Genomic DNA, 18,702 nt, shown 5'->3' on the forward strand with positions numbered 1-18,702 from the left:
AAGGATTGTTCAGTTGGAAATCTCTGTTCTACCACTTACCAGTGGCTCTCATATTGGGCAAATCACTCATTCCATTTAAAAATCCTGTTTTTTATCTCCAGCCTAAATACCTTACAGGGTAGTTGTAAAGATGAACTGAACTAAGCCAGGCGCCAGTGGCTCACACCTATAATCCTAGCTACTCAGGAGGCTAAGATATGAGGATAGGGGTTCAAAGCCAGCCCGGGCAGGAAAGTCAGTGAGACTCTTATCTCAAATAAACCACTAGAAAACCAGAAGTGATGCTGTGGCTCAAGCAGTAGAGCACTCGCCTTGAGCTGAAGAGCACAGGGACAGAGCCCAAGCCCAAAGTTCAAGCCCCATGACCGACAAAAAAAAAAAAAAAAGATGAACTGAACTATTTTTACAGAACTATATAATGTAGCTCAGTGGTAAATTACTTGCCTCCCTTACCTCCCATGTACAAGGCCCTGGGTTGGATACCTGGCATCACTACCAAAAAAGAAAAAAGAGAAAAGTTCTATACAATATATGACATGTTAAATTGTACAGAGAAAATACAAGAAAGAAAACAAGGGAAAAATGAGAATTACATCCACTCCAGATATTCAGAGAACAAACCAGTCAGAAAACAAATTCGTCTAGAAAAGTAGATCAGCAATATAAAAATTATGAAACTGAGCCGGGCGCTGGTGGCTCACGCCTGTAATCCTAGCTACTCAGGAGGCTGAGATCTGAGGATCGCAGTTCAAAGCCAGCCCGGGCAGGAGAGACCGTGAAACTCCTATCTCCAATAAACCACCAGAAAACCGGAAGTGGCGCTGTAGCTCAAGTGGTAGAGCGCTCGCCTTGAGCTGAAGAGCTGATGGACAGCGCTCAGGCCCAGAGTTCAAGCCCATGACCGACAAAAAAAAAAAAAAAATTATGAAACTATCCATGTATCTTAAGCATGACTATCCCAAGAATGCATATTATTTCATAAATGACTAAATTCCAATAAAACTTAGGCATCACTTACAAGGCTTTCTCTTTCAAATAGAAATCCATGGCTACAAATGTCTTAATGAAAAAAAGACCTCAAAAGTCAATGCAAGCTGGGCACTGGTGGCTTACCCCTGTCATCCTAGCTACTCAGGAGGCTGAGATCTGAAGATCTTGGTTCAAAGCCAGCCTGGGCAGGAAACTCCATGAGACTCTCATCTCCAATAAACCACCAGAAAACTAGAAGTGGTGCTGTGGCTCAAGTGGTAGAACGCTGGCCTTGAGCTGAAGAGCTGAGGGACAGCGCCCAGGTCCAGAATTCAAGCCCCACAACCGACAAAAAAAAAAAAAAAATCAATGTAGCAAGGTGTCAATGGCTCACACCTGTAATGCTAGCTACTTGGGAGCCTGTGGTCTCGGGAGCCTGTGGTCGGAGGACTGCAGTTCAAAACCAGCCCAGGCAGAAAAGCCCATGAGACTCTTATCTCCAATTAATTACCCATATAATCTGGAAGTAGAACTGTGGTTCAAATGGTAGAATGCCAGCCTTGAGCACAAAAACGTAAGTACAGCGCTCAGGTCCTGAGTTCAAGCCCGGGATTAGCATATTAGCATACACATACACATACACACACACACACACACACACACACACACACACACACACACACGCACGCACGCACGCACGCACGCACGCACGCACGCACGCACGCACGCGCACACACACACTCTCTTAGTGTAAACTAGGCACCAGTGAATCCCACCTACAATCCTAGCTACAGGAGGCTGAGCTCTGAGAATCACATTTGAAGCTAGCCTGGGCAGAAAATCTTCAAAAGTCATCTCCAATTAACTAGTACATATGCGTACGTAGAGGTATGGCTCAAGCAGCAGAACCACCAGCCATGAGGGAAAAAGCCAAGGAAAAGCTCAAGACCCTGAGTCCAAACCTCAATGGAAACTAAAATACAGTCAAAAGAAAGCAATGTAAGTTCCAAAATCATGCTTCAGTATAAGCTAAATTTGTTTTTCTGATATGAGATCTTTAGTGTGAAAGAATTATTTTCAACATATTTATTCAGTAAACATAATCAATCTAAAGAGATTCCATAACTTAGACTTTCTTCCAAGGGCCATGTTACCTAAACTCATGAAGCTGACAAAAGGGCTTCATGTAGGACTGTAGAGGTAAAATTTCACTACTTGGACATGAGTGAGAAATGGGTTAGATTCTAGTTGAAACTACTTTATTCACCTATCTCTACCACACTACCAATTTTGAAACTATTAAGACTCCAAAGCAGCAGTTTCCTGCAGTTAGTAAACTAAATTTAAAGGGTAGTATTTAAAAGGTCTGGAATCAAAAGGATAGACAAATTAACATTTAGAGAACAGATTATTAAAATCATTAGGTGAAGGTTGGAGATGTGGCTCATCAGTAGAGTACCTGCCTACCAATTGTGAGGCCCTCACTTCAAATTTCTGTATCATAAAACGTATGTGTATGTGTATACACATATATGCATCATATATGTATATACATGTACATCATTATGGAAACAGGTCCTAGGGAACTTTTATAATACATGGATCAGACTGACACTACTGGAGCCCACAGAATTTTAACATGACTGAAAGAAAGGAGGACAAACAGATCTTACATGACTGATGTGATGAAATGGAAGTACTAAGAACCATCTATGAAGATCTCTTGGCAAAGAAATGTAAACTTGAATCTATTCAAGCATTATTAGTTTACCAAAACTAGGGAGGACAAAGAAACAAGTTAAACAATCACAAGGATACAATAAATGTGTGAAATTCTACCAGATAAATGACTCATCATTTCTCAAACAATAAGGGACAATGAAAAAAAAGGGAGTTTCCACATGACAACTGGGTTACTATAGTTAACTTACTGAATATTCAAATAGCTACAAGTGACGATTTTTAATAATTCTGACACACAAAAAAATGATACTTGATGGTGACAGATATGCCTAATTCAATTATTGCACATACATTCAATAAATGTGATGAAATAGGTAGTATTCCACAAATATGTATACCTATTATATGTCATTTTTTAAAGACAAAGTTTTATTATTGAATAAAAGTGTTAATTAAAACCAAATCAAAACACACACAAAAAAGATAGTTAAGTTTTGTAGACTGAAAACACATATTATCAGCCAAGTATGATGTGTAAACTTTGGCTCCTGACTTGAACAATCCAAAAATAAAAGGTATTATTGAGGTAACTGAGGGGAGACTTATTAAATAGAATTATGGAATATTTATTAATTTTGTTATTACTGAACGCAATAATGGTGTGTAGTTCTGTTTGAAGGAAAAGATTTCTGATTTGTGAGATTTTTTTTAGTAATATAAAGCAAATATGGTCAAGTGTTTATAATTACTAAGTCTTGGGAGGTAGGCACCTCTATTCTCAGTATGCTTTCACAGTGAAAGATTTAACATAGTAACATTTGGTATGACAGATTATATCCCTCCTAGTCATAAAGAAGATAGCATTCCATTTTCATTTCAATCATCCTTGCTTTCCCATCATTTGCCCCTTAAACTCAAAGCTGTAATAACCAACCAAAGAAATATGTGACATACCTGTGGTAGCGGTAGGTAACATGACAAGATTCTTTCTTAGCATATCATAGAGAGGGCTGTTAAAGGAATTAAAAAAAGAAAATTAACAACCCCAAATACCATTCTAAAGACATCAGTGAAGCCAGACATTGGTGGGTCACCCCTGTAATCCTAGCTACTTGGGTGGCTGAGAGTCTGAGGATCACAGTTCAAAGCCAGCCCAGGCAGAAAAGTCCCCATGAGACTCCAATAAACTACTCAAAAAAAAAAAAAAAAAGCCAGAAGTGGCACTGTGGCTCAAGTGGTAGAGTGCTAATCTTGAGCACAAAGAGGTTCAGGGACAGGGACAGCACCCAGACCCTTTGTTCAAGCCCCAGGACCTGCAAAAAAAAAGACAGTAGTGATACTTTGATTTTCCATTGAATAATAAATGTATTTCTGATGTTATCTCTCAACTTTCTCTATTAAGTATTGGCAGAATCTTTTCCCAGAATTTGTTTAAATTATTTAAATATTAAAAATGCTTAGCTGGGTGCTGGTGGCAGACACCTATAATCCTAGATACTCAGGAGGCTGAGATCTGAGGATCTCAGTTCAAAGCCAGCCCAGGCAGGGAAGTCCATGAGACTCTTATCTCCAATAAACCACTCAGAAAACCAGAAGTGGAGCTATGGCTCAAGTGGTGGAGTGCTTGCCTTGAGCTAAAGAGCTGAGGGACAGTGCCCAGGCCCAGAGTGCAAGCCCTATGACTGACCAAAAAAACAAAAAAGTTCAGGTCTTTTTGCTACTTTGTCCCAATTAAAAGACTGATGATTGGGGGGGGGGGGGGGGGGGAGTTGGAAGGGATGAGGGCGGGGAAACAAAGGAGGAGGCAACAATGTTTGATAAGAAATGTACTCATTATCTTGCCCATGTAATTGTAACCCCTCTATATGGTATTTTCACAATTAAAAAAAAAAAAAAAACTGATGAAGGGCTGGGAAGGTGGCTCAGTGGTACCGTGCTTGCTTTGCATGCATGAGGCCCTGGGTTCGATTCCTCAGCACCACATAAGCAAAAAAAAGCCAGAAGTGGTGCTGTGGCACTGTGGGTGAAGTGGTAGAGCACTAGCCTTAGCTGAAGACTAACAGACAGTGCCCAGACCCAGAGTTCAGGCCCCATGACCGACAAAAAAACTGATAAAACTGATCAATTTACATTTTATTTCACTAACAATAATTCAGGGGACAGATTTCCTTTGGAAGTTTTTCCTTCCTTGTAACAGTCAAATTTTACATTTATATTGGGAGAGAGTAGAGAGGAGAGTCTTATGAATAATAAGATACAAAAAAAAACCAGAAGAGTTATGAAGGGGCTGGGGCTGGGAAGGTGGTTCAGTGGTAGAGTGCTTGCCTTGCATGCATGAGGCCCTGGGTTCGATTCCTCAGCACCACATAAGCAAAAAGAAAAAAAGCCAGAAGTGGCGCTGTGGCTCACGTGGTAGAGCGCTAGCCTTGAGCTGAAGAGCTGAGGGACAGCGCCCAGGCCCAGAATTCAGGCCCCACAACCGGACCCAAAAAAAAGAAAGAAAAAAAAAAAGAAAAGAGTTATAGTCAGACACTGATGGTTCATGCTGGTAATCCTAGCTACTCAGGAGGCTGAGATCTGAGGATCGAAGTTTGAAGCCAGCCCAGGCAGTAAGATCTATCTCCAGTTAAAAGAGTCAGGAATTGGAGCTGTGGCTCAAGTGGTAGAGCTCTAGCCTTGAGAGCACAAGCTCAAGGAAAGTGTCCAGGCCCAGAGTTCATGCCCCAGTACTGGCATGTATGCATACACACACACACACACAAACACACACATACATATGAACACACAAAGAAGCAGTTGTGAGTCAATTACTAACTAGCTGAACGGGACAAAAAAATGACTATAGTCTCACAAAACTGGAGATACTGGGCAGATTAACTCTACTACAATATTTACTAGACTCATCATCAGCCTCAAACCACCCAGCAATTCTACATCTTTCTCATCAGCTCATTTTTCCCCTCTCTATTACTTAAGGTCCAGACCTAGCTACATTAAGCTCCTACCCAGGCCTTTACACATCATCTTCAAAATGAAGCTATCCTTCAACCAATCCTATCTAACCAACAGTGCTCTTCAACTCAGCTCAAATTTCACTTCCTGAGGAACCATTAGCACTTGAAATCTTACATGCTCTTGATTCATGCTCCTCTTTTTTATATCACTTAATTGTGGTGTAATTCTACCAAGCATGGGTATGATTATTTGACTGAGTGTGGAAGAGCACCTCACTACTCTCTAAGCTCCATCCAGTCAGACTTCTAGTATTGCTCACTGATGTACTACTGGCTATATAATATATGCAGGCCCTTAAAATACTTGTTGACTGAAAGAAGAAATAACCACTAATAATGTATGGAGATCTACGATTAAGAAAAAGTACTCAAGCTGGGCGCTGGTGGCTCACGCCTGTAATCCTAGCTACTCAGGAGGCTGAGGTCTGAGGATTGCAGTTCAAAGCCAGCCAGGGCAGGAAAGACTGTGAGACTCCTATCTCCAATAAACCACTAGAAAGCCGGAAGAGGCGCTTTAGCTCAAGTGGTAGAGTGATTGTCTTGAGCTGAAGAGCTAAGGGACAGTGCCCAGGCCCGGAGTTCAAGCCCTACAACTGACACATACACACACACACACACACACACACACACACACACACACACACACACACACTGACACACACACACACACACACACACACACACACACACACACACACACACACACACACACACACACACACACACACACACACACACACACACACTCCTTCACTCTTTTTACCTTGGATCTTTCACAGAAAAACTTTCACGTCCTAGTAGTTCTCCCAAAAGATCACCACCACAATATACCATATGCTGCTCTTGTTGATCATAAAGCTGCTTCACCATTATATACTGGCCTAGATAGTGCATTACCTGCATGGGAATAAAACAACATGAAACAATCTGTCCAAATGCTCCCAAAATAATTATTAGTAAAGCAGTTTCCAGAGAAAAGATAAGGAAACTGTCCAGGCGTGTACACTGACAGCATCCAAGGGTCCTACAAAAGGACAGTAACTTCAAACTACTAATTCATCCATTATCTTTCTGGTCATTTACAAGATACACACTTTTATTAACAAATCATACTTATCTGATAAGGAGACAAGGTAATGAGTTTTTCTTACCAGTCAAAATGAAAGTGTATGTTCTTTATTACCACTGCTTCTGTACTAGGTAGAACACACTTGACTGCTGGCCATGAAAATGTTTCCCAAATCCAAGGGCACATACCCAGTGATTTTGATTTATGTTCATTTACTTTTTTCTGGCAAATGTACAATTATCTATTTGCAAGATAGGGGACACAATACTGAGGTTTGAACTCAGGGCTCTGCATTTCTTAGGCAGGGGCTCAAACCACTTGAACCACGCGCTTCCAGTCCTCTTGGTTTCATCATTTTTCAAAAAGGACCTCATTAACATGAGATCATGTCAATGATCCCATGGACCATGATTCTCCTATTTATGATTCCCATGTAGCTAAGATGACAGGCACATACCACTGTTAGGTTTTTTTAAAAAGAGGTTGTGAAGTAAGAACAGCACCATGCACGTGGTATTCAGGTAAGGGGTAGCAGTATTCATTGTTCTGGCTGGCACCAGGCCATGTTGGCCCTCCATGCAACTGGGAAAGGCCTGGGAAAGAGAGAGAGCTGGAAAAGAGAGAGCTGGGAAAGAGAAGAGAGCTAGAAAAAAAAGAGCATCTGGGCCTGGTCTAGGCCTTATCTAGGGTATAAGCAGAGAAAGGTGTGGCCACATCAAATACAGATGTGACCTCAGCAGATGCAGATGTGACCTCTTACAGGTGTGCCAGTTGCCTAGATAACGCAGGTACTGGGTGGAGACTTTGCTGGGAGGAGGGTGGAGTCTGTTCGCCATCCAGGAGCCGACCTTACAACCACCATCCTCAGCTCTTTATTGGCTGAGATTAGTCTCTACACTTTTTGCCCAGATTAGCCGCAAGCTACAATCCTCTTGATCTCATCCTCCAAAGCTGCTAGATTATACAGGCATAAGCCTGGTGCCAATGATAATCTATTGTTAAAAAAATTTTAATTTAAGCCGGGCACCGGTGGCTCACGCCTGTAATCCTAGCTACTCAGGAGGCTGAGATCTGAGAATCGCAGTTCAAAGCCAGCCCGGGCAGGAAAGACCGTGAGACTGCTATCTCCAATAAACCACTAGAAAACCGGAAGTGGTGCTGTAGCTCAAGTGGTAGAGCGCTCGCCTTGAGCTGAAGAGCTGAGGGACAGCACCCAGGCCCAGAGTTCAAGCCCCATGACCGACAAAAAAAAAAAAAAAAAAATTTAATTTAATAACTAAGTTCTTGTTAGAGACCACAGACTAATGCAGCTGTACTTATCTTTAAAGCCTAACCTTTTAGAAATTCTTAAACATCAATCCAGAATTTTCTAACACTATTTCCCATTATACTGGAGCAATGACTTTTCTTTTTTTTTTTTTTTTTTTTTTGGGGGGGGGTCCGGTTGTGGGGCCTGAACTCTGGGCCTGGGCGCTGTCCTTCAGCTCTTCAGCTTAAGGCTAGAGCTCTACCACTTGAGCCACAGCGCCACTTCCGGCTTTTTTTCTTTTTGCTTATGTGGTGCTGAGGAATTGAACCCAGGGTCTCATGAATGCAAGGCAAGCGCTCTACCACTGAGCCACCTTCCCAGCCCCAGCAATGATGTTTCTAGTCAGCCCTCCTACATGTCCAGAATTCATGGGATTAGCTCAGCTCTCACAGCTGATCAACTCAACTTAAAAGAAAATCACCTAGTAGAAAAGTAGAAAAGCCCATTAAACTTCCAGGAAATAAATTAATAAACTACAAAAATATAAAATAGGACCCTCTAGAACACTAATTGTGTATACTACTAGTTCTATTACATCATACTGCCTCTGCACACACTAAAAATTACAGATTACAAATAAAAATTAGCAGCTGGACACCGGTGGCTCACACAGGTAATCTAGCTACTTAGGAGGCTGAAATCTGAGGACCACAGTTCAAAGCCAGGCCTGGCAAGAAAGTCCGTGAGACTCTTATATCCAATAAACCACTAGAAAACCAGAAGTGGCGCTGTAGCTCAAGCAGTAGAGTGCTCACCTTGAGCTGAAAAGCTGAGGGACAGCGCCCAAGCCCAGAGTTCAAGCCCCACAACTGACCAAAAAAAAAAAAAAGAAGACAATTTTTGGGCTGGGAAGGTGGCTCAGTGGTAGAGAGTGCTTGCCTTGCATGCCTGAGGCCCTGGGTTCAATTCCTCAGCACCACATAAGCAAAAAGAAAAAAGCCAGAAGTGGCACTGTGGCTCAAGTGGTAGAGCGTTAGCCTTGAGCTGAAGAGCTGAGGGATAGTGCCCAGGCCCAGAGTTCAGGCCCCAGGACCAGAAAAAAAAAAAAAAAAAAAAAAAAAATAGCATCTGGTCAGGTGCTGGCAGCTCACACTTGTAGTCCTAGCAACTCAGGAGGCTGAAATCAGGATCATGGTTCACAACCAGCCCAGGCAGGAAAGGACAAGAGACTCTTCTCGCCAATTAACCACCAGAAAGCCAGAAGTAGAACTGTGGCTCCAGTGGTACAGCACTATCCCTTGAGAAAAAACCTGAAGGACAGCACCCAGGCCTTGAGTTCAAGCCCCAAAACCAACACACCAACACACACACACTCACATTCACACACACCCTTGAAAATCTTATTTACCCTATTTAGAAAGCATTAGGTATCTATTCTACTAATACAAACAATTCCAGTAGATCAACTTTTTCATACTAAGTCTTTTCCACTTAAGAAATTCAATTTGGCCGGGCGCTGGTGGCTCACGCCTGTAATCCTAGCTACTCAGGAGGCTGAGATCTGAGGATCGCGGTTCAAAGCCAGCCCGGGCAGGAGAGACCATGAGACTCCTATCTCCAATAAACCACCAGAAAACCGGAAGTGGCGCTGTAGCTCAAGTGGTAGAGCGCTCGCCTTGAGCTGAAGAGCTGAGGGACAGCGCCCAGGCCCAGAGTTCAAGCCCCATGACCGACAAAAAAAAAAAAAAAAAAAGAAATTCAATTTGCCTTTATAAAAAAAAAAAAAGAAAGAAAGAAACTTGGATGCTAAATTAAGTTATCTAAATGCAAAAGTGTTTATATTAACTCGTAGTGCTGGTAAAATTATCTGACACATTTATAATGAAAAACTGCATCAAATTCCTGCCTAGCAGCATAACTTGTAAAAGCTGATGTCATTTCTTAATCTGTACATTTTACATTTGAACTCTCAGATCAAAGAATTCAGGTTAATCTTACATACTTCCAAAGGAACCTTAAAAGAAAGAAATTAGCTTAAAGTGACAGTCTTTAAAAAGCTGTTCCTCCAATCCCTCAGAAGTAGGAACTCCTTTCTCAGAACTGATTTCAGAGCTTAATGTTTGCTAGCTTATCTCAAATGCTCTTAAAACTGAGAAATTTTCCTTTGATGGCTTACCTCTTTTACAGTGAACATTTCACCTTGTGCGCCTGCTGCTTGCAATATCTTCAAAAGTGGAGGTTTTGGTCGTACCTGATGCAAACATAAAATAAATCTGCTATTTATCTTTCAAGTAAGATTTGTAGCTGAGTGCAGATGGCTCACACCTGTAGTCCTAACTACTCAGGAGGAGTTCATGGCCACTGAGGGCAGATAAATCCCCTAGAGTCTTCAATCAGTTAAAAAAAAACAACAACACTGAGTTAAAGCCCCAAGACCAGCATCCAGTATTAAATAAACAAATAAATACATACATACAGATTTTTTAAAAATCTAGCCAGGTGCCAGTGTCTCATGCCTATTAACCTAGCTAGCTAGAAGTATGAGATCTGAGCCTGGCACTGGTGGCTCACGCCTGTAATCCTAGCTACTCAGGAGGCTGAGATCTGAGAATCACAGTTCAAAGCCAGCCAGGGCAAGAAAAGTCTGAGACTCTTATCTCCAATTAACCACCAGAAAACTGGAAGTGGTGCTCTGGCTCACGTGGTAGAGTGTTTGCCTTGAGCTGAAGAGCTCAGGGATAGTGCACAGGCCTAGAGTTCAAGTCCCATGGTGGACAAAAAAAAGTATGAGATCTGAGGATCACAGTGCAAAGTCAGCCCAGGCAGCATAGTCCATGAGATTCTTATCTCTAATTAACCAGGAAAAATCTTGGTCCTGAGTTCAAGCTTTAAGACTGGCACACAAACACAAATACACACACAGACATCTTTTACTTTCTATTGAGGATTAAACAAAAAGCAGACAAAAGCAAACTACGTATCAAAGTATATACAAAATACCATTCCCAGATAGCTTCTGGGAGAGTTGAATAAGGCAAAGAACTGACAGCTTCAACAATAAGCTAGTAGGAACAATGAACAAGAAGGCAGCTATTACTATTCAGCAACAAGTACATACTTCACACCTCTGAAAACATCCTGAGTATAAACCTAAACACTGTAAGGTCCACTCCTGGATGGCTAGCAGACTCCACCCTCCTCGCAGCAAAGTCTCCACCTATACCTGTGTTACCTAGGCAACTGGGACACCTGGATGAAGTCACATCTGCATCCGCTGAGGTCACATCTGAATTTGATGTGGCCACACCTTTCTCCACCCATACCCTAGATAAGGCCTAGCCCAGGCCAAGACGCCCTCTCTCTGCTCTTTTCTAGCTCTTCTCTAGCTCTTCTCTTTTCTAGCTATTTTCTCTCTTTTCTAGCTCTCTCTTAGCTCTTTTCCCCATCTCTCTCTCTTTCCCAGCTCTCTCTTTCCCAGGCCTTTCCCCACCACGTTGAGGACCAAGATGGCCTGGTGCCAGCCTGAATGATGAATAAACCTACCCCTTACCTGAATACCACCTGTGTGGTGCAGTTCTTACTCAGCTAACTCTTTTTAAAAACCTAACAAACACAACTGTAATTATCAGTAGATAAGAAAGTTCTAATTGGGTGGGAAAAATGGAAAGGGATGGGAAGGGGAAACAAAGGAGGAGGCTACAATGCTTGATAAGAAATGTACTCATGATCTTGCCCGTGTAATTGTAACCCCTCTGTACAGTATTTTCACAATTAAAAAAAAAAAAATGCCAGAAAAAAAAGAAAGTTCTAGAGCAACAATCCTATATATCTTCTCTTTTTTTTTGGGGTCCGGTCGTGGGGCCTGAACTCTGGGTCTAGGCACTGTCCCTCAGCTCTTCAGCTCAAGGCTAGCACTCTACCACTTGAGCCACAGAGCCACTTCCGGCTTTTTTTTCTTTTTGCTTATGTGGTGCTGAGGAATTGAACCCAGGGCCTCATGCATGTAAGGCAAACGCTCTACCACTGAGCCACCTTCCCAGCCCACAATCCTATATATCTGAGCAATGAAAATTCTTCTGAGTAGTAGCTCACATCTGTAATCTTAGCTACACTCAGGAGTGAGATCTGAAGATCAAGGTTCAAAGCCAGCCAGGAAAGTCTGTGAGACTTCATCTCCAATAAAATACCAAAAAGATGTAAGGCCAGAAGTGACACTGTGGCTCAAGTGGTAGAGTGCTAGCCTGAGCAAAAGAAGCTCAGGCAGGGGCCCAGGCCCTTAGTTCAAACCCCAGGACTGGCAAAAAAAAAAAAAAGGCAGCTGGTAGTGGCACTGTGGGTCAAGTGGTAGAGAGCTAGCCTTGAACAAAGGAAGTTCAGGAACATAGGAACAGTGCCCAGGCCCTGAGTTTAAGTCCCAGGACTGTCACCAAAATAAAAAATAAAAAAAGATTCTAACTGGGAAGGTTTTAGTATCTAAAAAGAAAACTTACAGAATGCAATCAGCCAGCCATACACAAAAAACAAAGCAGGCTGGTGGGTCTCAGATACATTTTTTTTTTAAGATACAATCTTGTGTGATTGTATCTGATGCTTATCAGGATGGACCCACATATCTTCTAAGGGAAGCATTCTGAAATTCCAGCAACATAAATACATCAGGAAATTTCTAACAGACTTAAAAAATCAGACTCAACTATTCCTAAAGTAAAAATTATCTGCATACATATTGCCTTTCAGTTTTGGAGACCTTTCAAATTCTCTCTCATCTGTTATAGCTGAGGAAAGCAAAAGTACCACAGCCTATGACCCTTCACCTCTCAGACAGTATTCACATAGATGAGCTGAAGTTCCGTTAATCACACATGGCTTATTTCATGCTATATAACCTCCTAATTCTATAATGTCTTTTGTGGGGACTGAGGGGAGAAGGATAAAAGGGGAAGAAGGGAGAGAGTGGGAGAAAGAGAGAGTGGAGAGAGGAGGAGAGAGTGCAAGCGAGCACTGGTACCAGGATTGAATTCATAGCCAATTTTCACAAAAACACTAGTATATGCCACATTTTTTCCTCACCAAATCCAAATCCTACCTTCTTCATATATTAGGGTACAGGACATTAACAAAGTATGCTATTTGATAAAATTTTAAAGAAAAAGGTATGACAGGACACACCAAATCTCAGGGAAAGACCTTTTTTTTTGTCAGTCATGGGGCTTGAACTCAAAGTCTGGGCACCATCCCTGAGCTTTTGTCACTCAAAGCTACTGCTCTACTACTTAGAGCCACAGCATTACTTCCAGTTTTCTGAGGTCAGTTGGAGATAATAGTCTCAATGACTCTTGCCCGAGCTGGCTTCATATCACGATCCTCAGATCTCAGGCTCCAGAATAGTTATTATAGGCCTGAGCCAACAGGGCTTGGCTTCAGAGAAAGATTTTATCGAAGGAAGACTGAAAATGGTCAAGAGATTTTACTATAAATACCTAAAGTTTGGATTTCTTTGTTAGAATATACTTAATAATTTAAATTGATTTTTTTTAAGAAAAACTAATTAGGGGCTGGGAAGGTGGCTCAGTGGTAGAGTGCTTGCCTTGCATGCATGAGGCCCTAGGTTTGATTCCTCACCACCACATAAGCAGAAAAAGCCAGTAGTGGAGCTGTGGCTCAAGTGGTGAGCGCTATCCTTGAGCTGAAGAGCTGAGGGACAGCGCCCGGCAACTGACAAAAAAAAAAAAAAAAAAAAGAAAAGAAAAGAAAAACTAATTACAATAAAGTGAAAGAAAACACACATAACCTGATTCCAAATTCTCTAATAGCCACCCCTAAACTAAGAACACACCATTCTTTCAAAATGTATTCCAAGTTATCTGTGGCTTTCAGATATTTACTCAATAGTAAATTAAAATTGGTGAAAAATGCTGTTTACCCACATCCGTAACACTTTAAAATACAAGCATTTCTACTCTGTGAAATAACAATTATATAACCTAATTTAATTTCTTAAAAATGTGGAAAAAAAAACAGAAACACCAAAAATTACTTACCTGATTTATTTGTTCAGGAGAGATCCTGCAGGCACTGTTGGATGTTGAACACTGGGCAGAGGTGGAATGTGATGTCATTTTGGCAGTGAATATTGAAATCTGCTGGTAACTAAAAGAAATATATATACCTTTACATACATATAATCTATTCTAAACTTTAAAAATTCTGCTTTAATCCAGGCCTTTGTGGCTCACACTTGTAATCCTAGCTACTTAGGAGGATGAAATCTGAGGATAGCAGTTCAAAGCCAGCCAGGGCCAGAAAGTCCATGAGACTCTATTTTCAATTAACCAGCAAAGCCAAAAATAAACATGTGGCTCAAGCAATAGAGTGCCGACCTTGAGTGGAAAAAGCTAAGGAACAGCATCCAGGCACTAAGTTCCAGACCCAGTACCAGCAAAAAAAATTGTCTTTAGCATTTTAAAAAGCAGTCAGCATGTCACGAAGTATTAAAGATATGTATAATTCACAGAGAACTTTATACAAATGCAATCTACCCATGCTGAGGTTTCCCATACCTTTCTTTGGTTGCCTTCTAGACGGATCCAGCAAGAAAATGTTTCAAAACAATTTTGTTTTTAATTTAGGTATATATTCCTTAAGCACTTAAAACTACAAACCATCTATGCTTCCCTCAGGTGAAGAATGAAAGAAAACAAGTTGGGGCTTGTTCCACCCTCCATGCTGATGTTAATGAGTAAATCGGTCCAGCTGAAAGTCAAATTTACAAACTTTCCTTACTGGATACCAGGTGGTACATTATCTCTTCTTGTAGGTGGTGCTCAACAGCACCCTCTAAGAAGACAGTTGAAGAGCTGGAAATTACTAAGATTCCCAAGACCTTCAGGGAAAACCTAGGCAACAACATGTTGTAACAAGTCTAGACAAGAGACCACAGAAAAGTGACTCAACATTTTCAGTCGCAGTTAAAACAGCTTTTAAGTGTGCCAAACCTAAAAAGAACTTGGCAACTATATACCTGCAGTATAGACATTGATAGGGAAGAGGGGGAGGAACACAAATTGAAGCACATAAGGTTTAAATTTCTTCACTCTGTATTTTTAAGTAAGTTTGTTTGAGTTTGCCTTCAGGCTTTTTCTAATAAATATATGACAATTAGTGAAAGGTATGACCTCAACAAGCCACATAAACGAGTGAAAAGAGCCAAGAAAAACCATCAATAAATGTGTTTAGCCAAAGCTAAACTCTTTGGAGTGTAACCAAAATCTACCACTTCTTACTACATTACTACTCTACCGTCTTCACCTACTTTTTCATTGAATGTCTCCTCAGAAAACAAACTTAAGCCCACTCTACTCACAGATTCATTAGATCTTTGACCCAAGTGCAGTCAGAAAATACCAAGGAAAAAAACAAGTATTTTTAATTCCCAGGTCATATCACATATCTCAGCTGATGTGGAGCGCTCAATCACTCCCACATTATGATCACTTGCGCTAAAATCGTTAGAATTTGCTGTTTCCCTACCCTTAATTTTGAGAGGACATGCCTGTCAAAAAGAAAATGGAAGCCAGGTGCTGGTAGCTTACACCTGTAAATCTAGCTACTCAGGAGGCTGAGATCTGAGGATCATGGTTCAAAGCCATCCAGGGTAGGAAAGTCCATTAAGACTCAACTCCAATGAACTAGCAAAAAGCTAGAAGTAGAGCTGTGGCTCAAATGGTAGAGCACTAGCCTTGAGTGAAAAAGCTCAGGCACAACACCCAGGCCCTGAGTTCAAACCCTAGTACTGGTACCAAAAAAAAGGGGGGGAAGGGGGAAATGGTGCCCTAAGATCAAGTTAAAAAGTTCATGTGCTCAATTGAAGTGACAAAGTGAAATGTTTATATTTGTTGAAACACTGCCCATTTTTACTGTAAGTTGGGTAAGTGCTGTTGATTATTCTAAAACATAAATGATCTAGGCCCACCTAAAACACTAGAATGTGTCTGTCCACTAGGGGAAATTTTACAATTTGTCTCAGAGAACAAAGCAGACTCAGATACTAACTTTAAGTCTCCTACTCATACAACTTAACTAAAATTATGTGTTGAAAGAGAGCTAACGGCTCTATCTGGGTTTTGTGTTTGTTTTCAATTACTTCCTGACCCTTTCAATATTCACTCACTTTAATTTCCCAATCTCTTTATCTACCCTGTTTCATACTGTGAAAGGATCCATGAAAGGATCCGCCACATCCATGCCAGGGGACCATGATGAGGCAGGCAGGCACAGGAGAAAGATTATTACAAGGTTTATTAGAGGAGCCACATTTGCCCTGGAGAGAGAGCACATGGTGGCCTCCACTATCAAGGCAGCAGCAGGGTCTCTGGTGTAGGAAGTGAAATAAATGGGAGTGCAGGTGTGTCTGGGTGGAGAAAGGGAGGGGCCAACAGGCCTGGGTGGAGCTGAGGACCAAGGGTGGGCACAATGCTTACATACTGTACTCTCAACATAGAAACCTTCTATGAACTTTGGTAACAAAAAATATGGTGATTTAGCCGGGCACCTGTGGCTCACACCTGTAATTCTAGTACACAGGAGGCTGAGGATCACTGTTCAAAGCCAGCCTAGGCAGGAAAGTCCGTGAGACTCTTATCGCCAATAAACCACTCAGAAAACTGGAAGTGGCACCATAGCTCAAGTGGTAGAACTCTAGCCTTGAGCTGAAGAGCTGAGGAACAGTGCCCACGCCCAGTGTTCAAGTCCCATGACCGACCAAAAAAAAAAAAAAAGAGAGAGAGAAAAGAAAAAGAAATGTGGTGATTTATCCCCACCAGCAAACAATTCTACGTGTCTGCTGATATTCTACCTGGAAATAACATCAGATCCAATAGGTTTAGAGCTCTGTCTCCCAAGATTGTCTCCCACTTGAGAGCGCCCCTGGTGTTACCCATGCTTCTGAGTGAATTTCTATTAAGTATGAATTCCAACCCCCCCCCCTATAAGCAATTAACTTGGTAAAGTGGTTCAGAAACTGGGAAACCCATGTATAGGGGCCTATCAGCTTATTATAAAGCATATTATAAAGGATACCAATGGAGATAGGAGGAGGTACAAAGATTCCATACCATTACTCAATGAACTACTCTCCAGGAACCTCAGCTTCCCACTGGGCTTTGCCAGAGGCTTCATTGCATACACATGATTGGTACTACACATAGGCATCTCTGGCCACTGGGGATCCATTTAACTTTCAGCCCTTCTTCCCTCTCCTCAGACTCTACAGGGTGGAGTTAAAAGTACAAACACTAATTCTGCACCGGTATTTTGAGTCCCATACCCTGGCAGTCAGCACTAAAGCTCAACTAATTAGCATACAAAATGATGTATCTGTTCCTTTCCTTTAGGTTTTCTAGCTTCCACTCTATCATTCTTTGGTCAAGGGTCAATATGTATGACATCTTCCACAGCCACTTCCAACCAAAAGTTTTTCCAACTCATTCCCACCATCCGTATTACCAACCAGTACACTATTCATCTTAATCATTATGTAGAAGCTCAAACTGGATGAACTGATAGTTCACCAATATATGCCCAGTATTATTAGCATTTTTTTTTGTCAGTCGTGGGGCCTGAACTCTGGGCCTGTCCCTCAGCTCTTCAGCTCAAGGTTAGCACCCTACCACTTGAGCCACGGCACCACTTCCGACCTTTTTCTGCTTATGTGGTGCTGAGGAATTGAACCCAGGGCCTCATGCATGTGAGGCAAGCACTCTACCACTAAGCCAACTTCCCAACCCTATTGCTAGCATTTTATTTTATTTTATTTTGGGGGGGGGGTCTGGTCAAGGAGCCTGAACTCTGGGCCTGGACACTGTCCTACAGCTCTTCAGCTCAAGGCGACCTGAGCCACAGCGCCACTTCCAGTTTTCTGGTGGTTTACTGGAGATACCACTGAGCCACCTTCCCAGCCCACTAGCATTTTATATACAAGACATATATTCCTAGTGCCTAAGCCTAACGTTATTTTACTCATTATATCCACCACCCATACAAGTGTCAGACCCAAAAGGAAGCTTGACTGCTTTGTCAAGCTGCTGTTTCCTCTGATTTCTGCTTTCACATTTAGTTCTGCTCTAATAAAATTTTGCTCTGCTACAACTTCTGTAATGTCTCACCTCTGAATTCTTCAGCAAGACCAAGAATATGCCGTTTGTCTCTAGTGACAGTTTTAGCAATTTTGCTTCATCCATCTTAAGGATTTTCACTGAGGTACCTATGCTTTAAATTGTGCTTTCCCCTCCTTGTTCATGGTACCTTAGCATACTGATCTTTTAGTTTCTTAAATTGTATTTGCTTCCCCTTCAGGTCTTGTTGATTTTTGTTTTTTTTTGGGGGGGGGGCATTCAGTCGTGGGGCTTGAACTCTGGGCCTGGGCACTGTCCCTCAGCTCTTCAGCTCAAGGCGACCTAAGCCACAGCGCCACTTCCAGTTTTCTGGTGGTTTACTGGAGATAAGAGTCTCACAGACTTTCCTGCCTGGGCAGGCTTTGAACTGTGATCCTCAGATCTCAGCATCCTGAGTAGCTAGGATTACAGGTGTGAGCCACCAGCGTCCGGCCCCTTCAGGTCTTCAGTACACACTGCCCCTTCATTTGGGGCACTGTAAGTTCTATACAAAGCTGACTCATCCTCAATCATCTTCTGTCATCTCAACAGTGTTCAATAAAGGGA

The 18,702-nt window shown here is 41.9% G+C and overlaps 1 protein-coding gene across 5 annotated transcripts in view; it reads right to left on the minus strand.

The window, feature by feature from the left end:
• Mdm4 (MDM4 regulator of p53) overlaps positions 1 to 18,702 on the minus strand; it is a 46,950-nt gene that overhangs the window by 22,874 nt on the left and 5,374 nt on the right. For all 5 annotated transcript variants that reach the window (XR_011376330.1, XM_070041724.1, XM_070041725.1 and 2 more), the window contains exons 2-5: positions 14,026 to 14,134; positions 10,161 to 10,235; positions 6,430 to 6,563; positions 3,607 to 3,662 (exon numbers count right to left, since the gene is read on the minus strand). Coding sequence is in view for 4 of the 5 variants with exons in the window: in XM_070041724.1 (XP_069897825.1) it covers positions 3,607 to 3,662; positions 6,430 to 6,563; positions 10,161 to 10,235; positions 14,026 to 14,103 (343 nt within the window). In the remaining variant the exon portion in view is untranslated. The remainder of the gene's footprint in view (positions 1 to 3,606; positions 3,663 to 6,429; positions 6,564 to 10,160; positions 10,236 to 14,025; positions 14,135 to 18,702) is intronic.

This window comes from Dipodomys merriami, unplaced genomic scaffold, assembly GCF_024711535.1.
Source record: "Dipodomys merriami isolate MVZ:Mamm:240054 unplaced genomic scaffold, mDipMer1.0.p SCAF_31, whole genome shotgun sequence".
In the NCBI taxonomy this organism is placed as follows: domain Eukaryota; kingdom Metazoa; phylum Chordata; class Mammalia; order Rodentia; family Heteromyidae; genus Dipodomys; species Dipodomys merriami.